Below are 7,782 nucleotides of genomic sequence, written 5' to 3'. Positions count from 1 at the left end.
TGATGTCAGTATTTAAAAAAACAATATGAAATTGTTCAGATCAAATGGCGAGACCAAAAAGCTTTGCCCTGTTAAACAAGGTCTTGAGCACAGCACACCTACTTTAAGGCACTTCAATGTCGGTATAACGTGTCAAGGAATTTGTACACTGCTCTTGTGCAGATCCCCTTAACTTGCTAAACTTACCTTTTTGTGATGTGCTTTTGAAAATGTATAATTATAATATTCTATAACAGGTTCATACATTTTTCCATACTGTGGACCACTGCATTGTCAATAATGAATTGGTAGACCGCCATACTTACACTTAACAATACTGTATTTCTATCTAAAAAAAAGTAGCATTTTGTAATAAAAAGTGACATTGCAGGCGAACGCTTCCTCAAGTGACGTTTAAAAGAAGCCAAATATCGCAAATAAAATCTTTAGCATGAAAGCTGTACGAGAACCATGGATCTAAGCAGTGATTCCCAACCAGGGTTTCCGGGGAACCCTGGGGCTCCTTGAAGCAGTCTCAGGCGTTCCTCCTATGGACCACAGACCCCCCCCCCCCTCCCCCTGGGGGTGTTTTTTTTGGTATGTATTTTGTAGGGTGGATTGAGTGAGAGTGGGGTAATTGACGGAAGGTAGGGGCGAGAGTGAGAGAAGAGAGGGGGGCAGGAAAAGAGGTAGTAAGAGTGAGACGCAAGGGATAAATACATGCAAGGCGGTAGGGGGGAGAGTTAGTGAGATGGATGGGAGATAAATACATGGGTAGAGGGTGGGAAATAGAGGTAGCTCGTGAGGTATGAAATGTTGTGACTGACCCGTCGAACCTATTATGTGTCAGCCAGATAGGGGGTTCCCTGAGATTTTTCGAAATACTTCAAGGTTTCCTCCAAACAAACAAAGGTTGGAAATCACTGATCTAAAAAGGATCCAAAGATGGCGACTCCACTCCTTCCAAAATATTGGTTGGTGCTCTACCGGGGAAGCAAGAATCCCAGCAGAAAAGGATCCACACACACTTTCATAAAGAGCAGTATCCTGTGGCACTCAATGCACAGGGTGCATTATTAAAGACTTGAAATATCTATGACTTGTCACAGTTTGAAGGCCACAGGATACAGTTCTCTATAAAAACCACAGATTGAAAACAATCATTTTGGTTTGTTTGCCAAATTCAGGTAGTGACCACCGGAAAAACGAAACAGATTTTTGTTCCCATAATATTTAAATAGATCAGCAGGCTCCGAGTGGGCCCGTGTGGTATTCTGCATTATGGCACAGGATTACCTATTAAAAATAAAAAAACAACGACATTTCAGAGGGGATATGATTAACAATGCATTCAGGGTCCATGAATGGAAAGTTTTCCCCTAGGGCTATACAGATACAGTGTTATCCACTTGGATAAGAAGAGAGTAGATTTGACGAGCAGCAAAGCACGGTTTGTTTTTATATATATAGCTATAACTGTGAAATGATGGCATGTACAGTACCACCCTTTAGAGCTGCAATGGCAAATACAGTAGATACATTGGACATTTTCTTAGAAAAGAAAGGTATACATTGACATGCCAAACTAGTGTTGTACCAGGGAGTGATCTGTTTTTTCTCTCTTGTGAGACAGTTGACTAATATTACACCGTGGTGTTTGCTTTCCTGTGGATTAAAAATAGGAGTCTCATATCCAGTTATAAATATGCCCCCCCCAAAAAATTGACCTTTTTGGGCTTATGTTTTTATCATCCAAAATTAGACTGTTATGATACTGTGACTTTGTAGCACCGGCAAACATCTTTACTTGAAATGAAAGTAAAGCCTTCTGCAGCTGTGCCTTTAATGGAGGGACATGGGGCACCTGTCAAAGATATAGGGAGGGCAGTATAGAAAAGAGGTGCAAAAAATGTTCAATCTGTGCTCCCCCCACCCCCTGAGTCAAAGGACAGAGTGTTGCCATGGCGACGCGTAATCCAAAGCCATCAGAGACCAGATAAGTTACAGAGGCCTCGCGCAGTCCCCCGGCATTTAATTTACATATTTGGGGGAAGCGCACAGGGCCTTTAACCGCTACGCACCCCCCCCCCCGTTTGCACACCCGTGGTATAGAGCATGAGAACCACACCCCTATATTATTTGAAATCACAACTCCTTACAGAAAATGTACCCAAAAACATTAAAAGATATAGAAAATAAAGAAATATTAAAACTGCCTACTTTGTCCTAGTGTAAGTGTGTATGTCAGGATTCTGGTTTCACGCTAGTAATCCACACATGGTTGATTTCCCAGTGTAGACAAATGAAAAATATTAACTTAATTACAAATAAAACCGTTAAATTAAAATAAGGGAGCTTGAAAATGGAGCTCAGTGTCTAGCGTTTCCAGCTATTTATATGGATAGTTGACAGAGCAGCAGTCACGTGCTCCTGCGCAAATGCTATAAAACAAACACTGGAGTGCATCATGTTCCTATGAGCATCCTCGTTCCTCAGTCAGTCGTCAGTGGTTTATTAAACATGTTAACTAACATGCAACAGATTACAGCTGATGTACCAGCTAACTTCCAGCAATGTTCCTTGACCATGAAAAATGGTGGAATAATATGGTTACATCAACGAGAATTGTTAATGGCACTAAACTTGCATTACAATATAAAGGATTCTAGTACAGAAGGCTAAGTCGTCAATTTTACTCTGTTTCCTCTTCTCTCAATACAACCAAGTGTTAATCTTTTTGACGCTCTAATAGTGTATTGATTACCAATACAGCCGGTCCTCGCTTATCAGACATAAAGCGTCCCGCAACCCGCTGTCTGATAACGGACAGTCTGATTGCGGGTCCATTTTAATCTTCAGCGGCGAGTGTCCGATCAGCGGTTCCGACGTCTAATAATCCATCCGGCGGACTCCATTATGCGGCTTCGGATAAGGCATTAGACGGAAAGCGAGGCGTCGGATACCGAGGACCACCTGTATAATGAATATGGGCGGAATGAATGCTACATTTGGAGTTCCACTCTTATTTTAGAAAGTACAAAAAGCTTTATTTTTTTTACATTTTTTTTTTATTAACAAGGCCATCACACCACAGTTGTAGATAAAGCAAATATTACATGAATGGGGATAACCATCTCCCCCCCACCCCAAGGATAATACAGTCTTAAGAATGTTGGTAACCATTACAAACCATGAACAAAATAACTTAAGATCATTTAAGAACATTTTAAAAATTTGGGATCAATGAGACATTACACAACCAAAACAATTTGTTCACGTGGCTGGCTCTTTGGAGGATTCTTTTTACAATGAGTATTTACTATATTTTCTCAGGAATGTATAGTAAAACCACATCAATCCGAACAGCTAATGAATCATTAGAATGATGGATCAGATTGTTTGAAACCTATTTAAATTAAACGCAGGTACATAACAATCTACTAGTCCCAATATATCTATAAAAAGAAAACCCTGTGATGGGCAATGCTCTCAAAATTTGAGACATACAATATGAAATCCTGCTTAAGTTATTTAATTACTCTTTGAAATTCGAACAAAAATGTTACAAAAACTGTAATTCCTCTAATTTTAAATGAAACGGTTTATTCTTTCTAGGTCTTCTTAAAATCATTAGTTACGTTTAATGATCCGATTGATAGAATTCTATCAATAAAGTGCTAATTTTATATTTGTTACGAGATTGTTTTCAAAGAGGTGTTCATTGTTAGTGCTGTACATGCTTATATTGCATATGTATTATGAATAAATAACCTATTTTACAAATATGTAATACTGTAATAAGATGCACAGAATATTTACATACTCACCACCCAGTTGTCGCTATGATTACATATTTATCCACTATGGTTCAGTCTTTTAAAGGAATGGTTTCTTTAGCCATTTTCCTTTACAACTGTTCCTTTGTTGCAGTCTGTGTGCACAGGGAAATTTATCACATTCTCCCGGCTGCAAAACCGATGGGGAAAAAAAATGACACCAGATTTTTCAAAACAAAAAAATTCAATTGAAACTGGCTGGATTGTTTCTTTGGAGCAAAATGAGTGAACTCAGATTTTAAGAAACTACAGAAGTGTGTTAATTAGCAGTGGATCTTGATATCCATTGTCTTTTCTAAATGCCTGGTTTGACTTGGAGTCTCAGATGTTTTACACGAAGGCTTGATGGCAGAAAAATTATAACCACAAGCTTCAAACAAGCAGGCCGACAAAAGGTAGAGAAGTTGAATTGTAGCACGTGCTTTGTCTTATTCAGTTTGGAGACTGAAATTACCAGATCAAGGACTGTAGGTTCTTATGTAGCTAAACATTATTTAATTAGCACATCATATCAAATTAACCCAAATTGAGGTGAGTCTTTGGCAGCCAAATGCATTACTTTTCCCCTATGCCCTCTAGATGCTTGTGTTTCAAGAAGAGGATCGAGGCAATTTTGCACATACAAACAATATACCGTATGAGAAAACAATGAGCTCGGGAAAGAACCAATATACAAAGATTGTGACATTTAAAGAGGTATGGTACAGACCCTGCTTTATTACAGAAGGAACAAACAGCGATGGAAAAAACTGAAATTGTAAAGGTGCATTCACTTTTTCTTTAGCAAAACTTTGCTGAATAGCTTGTTTCTAATGTATCCCAATGTCTCTCCGACGTTACAATCTGTTAAATGTTTGGAAACAGACATTAAAGAAGATACACAAATTATTGTTCTTAAAAATGGGACTCAATGAGACGGCATAAAAAAAAAAAATGTTTCTTAGAAATGGCAAACTCGCTTACATAAACAAGGGCAAAGCAGAACTGGTAATGCTACAGTATCAGGAGAATGAGAGCACGGAGGTGGCCATCTTAAAAGGTGCAAATAAAAATAAGATTAAAAAAAACCCACTTCACTTGCTAGCATAGGGGTGGGCAACTCCAGTGCTCAAGGGCCATCAACAGGTCGGGTTATCAGGATACCGCTACTTCAGCACAGTTAGCTCAAAATCGATTGAGCCACCGATATCCTGATAACCTGCCCTGTTGGTGTGCCTTGAGGACTGGCTTTGCTCACCTCTATGCTAGCAGGTCCCTAAATTTCCGCCCTTGGGAGGGGGACACGAGTAGTGGTTTTGGAGAAAGGAAATCCCAACTGGTCTCATTCATACAACCCCAATAAAAAATGTTTGGTACATATAAAAAGGTTGGGTAATATTATATATTAAAATGGGCCTCACAGAATATAGATCCAAGCAACTATGTTTCCGTAATGTTTGCTTGCTTGTGTACATGGGATTGATTTGCTTTAGCTCCTCCATTTACACAATATAGCATTACATGGAGAATGACCTGTAACTATAACTTCTTACAGGCAAAGATCCTTCCCATTCTGTTTATCAGTCCTCTAAAAAGTTGGGGGCAGGGCAGAGGGAAAACTTTAACATGTATTTTACTTCTTCGGGTCTTTGCCAGGGAAAAAAAAATAAAATTATTTTTGGACCAAAAAAAAAAAAAAAGGGGGAAACCTTTTAGCTTTAATGAAAATACTGTATCTTGCATTCAGCCTGGTGCAAACCCGTTTCTCTTTTTGTGAGCGAGGTGGAACTACACCTTTAATATGATGCCAAGAGGCATTTACAGCATTGGAACATTTACCTTTTCATTAGCACATGTAAAAGTGAATGCATCTTTTACTTAATAACTCATCCTTGCAGAATCAGTAAAGACAGATGTAAGTAGTGACTATTCCGTGTCTTTCTGTGCATTGACATTAGCATCATTTGCAAACTAGGTGAAAACAATATGCCATCATTTTATTTTACAAAAAAAAAAAATCTACAATCATACAAACATGATTTGACAATTTCATACACAAAAAAATATATACGTTTCTCTGGCACTTTGTTTCCTCAGTAAATGCTTATTTACATTACAGTACAGAATCTCAGTTTTCAGAACATGCTGCTGCACAGGTTAGGAACCGAACGGGCTTTGTTTGAGAAAACTCAATGTCGGTTGAGCCAAAGCTAAAATAAAGAGAAAATGTGCCGATGCTTTTATAACAATCAACAGTTTATTAATGATATGGCGAAAGGCTTTACTGTTCACCAGATTTGCGTAAAAATGTTTTTTTCTTTTCTTCCATGTAAAAATAAATAAAGATGTATGCTTGTTCAGTGTCTCGTACATCTTGAAAACGTAACATTAAAACATGAAACTGGTAGTCAGCCCATTTGTGCTGGAACGGCATGCAGACGATTGTAAAGCAAAGTGCTTTCCCAGCAACTATGGGGTACAAGTTTCATAGTCAGCCATCATATGCAAATAACAGTTATTAACTTCCTTTGATGCCAGAGGGGCCTGTAAAGCTACTGCAGAAAAAAAAAAGAAAAGTGCCGCCTTGCAGTAAAATGCAGCAGATCTGTAATTCACTGCTATTCAGATGGCTCCATTTCCCCTCAGCCCGGCAGTCAATGAAAGGCATCCAACAAGATGCCTATTAAGATTGCAGCAAGAGGGAGAGGGAAGCCTCTAAACCAGGAGTGGGACACTCCAGTCCTCGAGGGCCACCAACAGGTCAGGTTTTCAGGATATCCCTGCTGCAGAGCAGGTGGCTCAGTCGAAGCCGACGACTGAGCCACCTGTGCTGAAGCAGGGATATCCTGAAAACCTGACCTGTTGGTGGCCCTCGAGGACTGGAGTTGCCCACCCCTGCTCTAAACTTGGCCTAAAGGCCAAATTAACCTTAAGTGGCAGACACAGGATTCAGTACATGCAAATCTAAGGGCAATATGCAGTGCTAGTTACTCAGCAATGTAACTTAGCCTCTGAGTAAGTGGCACAGCAGCTTGAAGTCAAATGAAAACTGAAACGGATTTGGTTTTAGTTTAAAGACTTTTCACATTCAATACAGTGTCTTGCTTTGCACAACCCATTCTCCCCCCCCCCCATCCCCCCGATAGTGATGAGCAATAAGATCCCGCTGTATTTGGGCATGAGGCACTATGCTAGGAGTTGCATACATTGCATACAGCTTTTTAAAGTAAAGCACAAATCTGAATGTCAGAAATTAGGCAAATAACTAGACCTCGATTTTGATATGTCAACTAAAAAAAAAAATGTAACAATTTAATATTAATAAAGCTTCTTTTTTTTTTCTTATATCACCACCTCTTGATGTTTTCCCTGCCTACGCAGCAAGGAGAAACTGGCAAAGGGGATCGCTGCCCATCACTATCTCTAATTACACATTCCCAAAACCAATCTTCTGCTCCTCTACTGCAGTCCGTGTTTGTGAGGCAAAAGTTTGACACAAAAACATCATTCAAGTTCTTCTACAACAAAAAAAACGTCTCCATTGTCTCCGGTCATTCTGCATCGCTCGCCTTTCTTTTGGCACCTTAAATCAAGATGAATATTGTTAGAATCTACATAAAAAAAAAAAAATCATCGAGACGTCACTGATGTAAGTTTCCCATTTCTACACTGACGGCAATTCATTTTTTATATATATTTCTGCGGTTCTTTAATATATACAGTATATTTTCACTACATAGCTGGGGGAGCTTCAAGCAGCACAGGGAGAGATCATGTGAGAGCACCAGGGAGTTTGGGGGAGGCAGTGCAGCTGGGAAAGGTAGGAGCTCCTTCCATCACTTTCCTCTTGTTAAGACCTCCATCCCGCCCAGGCGGTTTAATTAAAAACAGATTTTTCGATCATTCTTAATGGCCAAAAAAAAAAAAATCTGTTGAATATATTTTAAAAATTAAATGTGTTTTTAAATGGAAAGAGTTTCTCGGGGTG

At 39.2% G+C, this 7,782-nt stretch overlaps 1 protein-coding gene across 8 annotated transcripts in view; it reads right to left on the bottom strand.

Moving 5' to 3' along the window:
* Nucleotides 1–4,512: 4,512 nt before the first annotated feature.
* The window catches only part of PRKAG2 (protein kinase AMP-activated non-catalytic subunit gamma 2), a 354,869-nt gene continuing 351,599 nt past the window's right edge, over nt 4,513–7,782 (bottom strand). For all 8 annotated transcript variants that reach the window (XM_075587891.1, XM_075587892.1, XM_075587896.1 and 5 more), the window contains one exon: nt 4,513–7,377. In XM_075587891.1, the coding sequence (XP_075444006.1) occupies nt 7,346–7,377 (32 nt within the window). In that variant the 3' untranslated portion in view covers nt 4,513–7,345. The remainder of the gene's footprint in view (nt 7,378–7,782) is intronic.

The sequence above is a fragment of the Ascaphus truei genome, chromosome 2 (genome assembly GCF_040206685.1).
Source record: "Ascaphus truei isolate aAscTru1 chromosome 2, aAscTru1.hap1, whole genome shotgun sequence".
Lineage (NCBI taxonomy): Eukaryota > Metazoa > Chordata > Amphibia > Anura > Ascaphidae > Ascaphus > Ascaphus truei.
The sequence above is the reverse complement of the archived record's forward strand: the minus strand, read 5'-3'. Positions and strand labels throughout refer to the sequence as shown.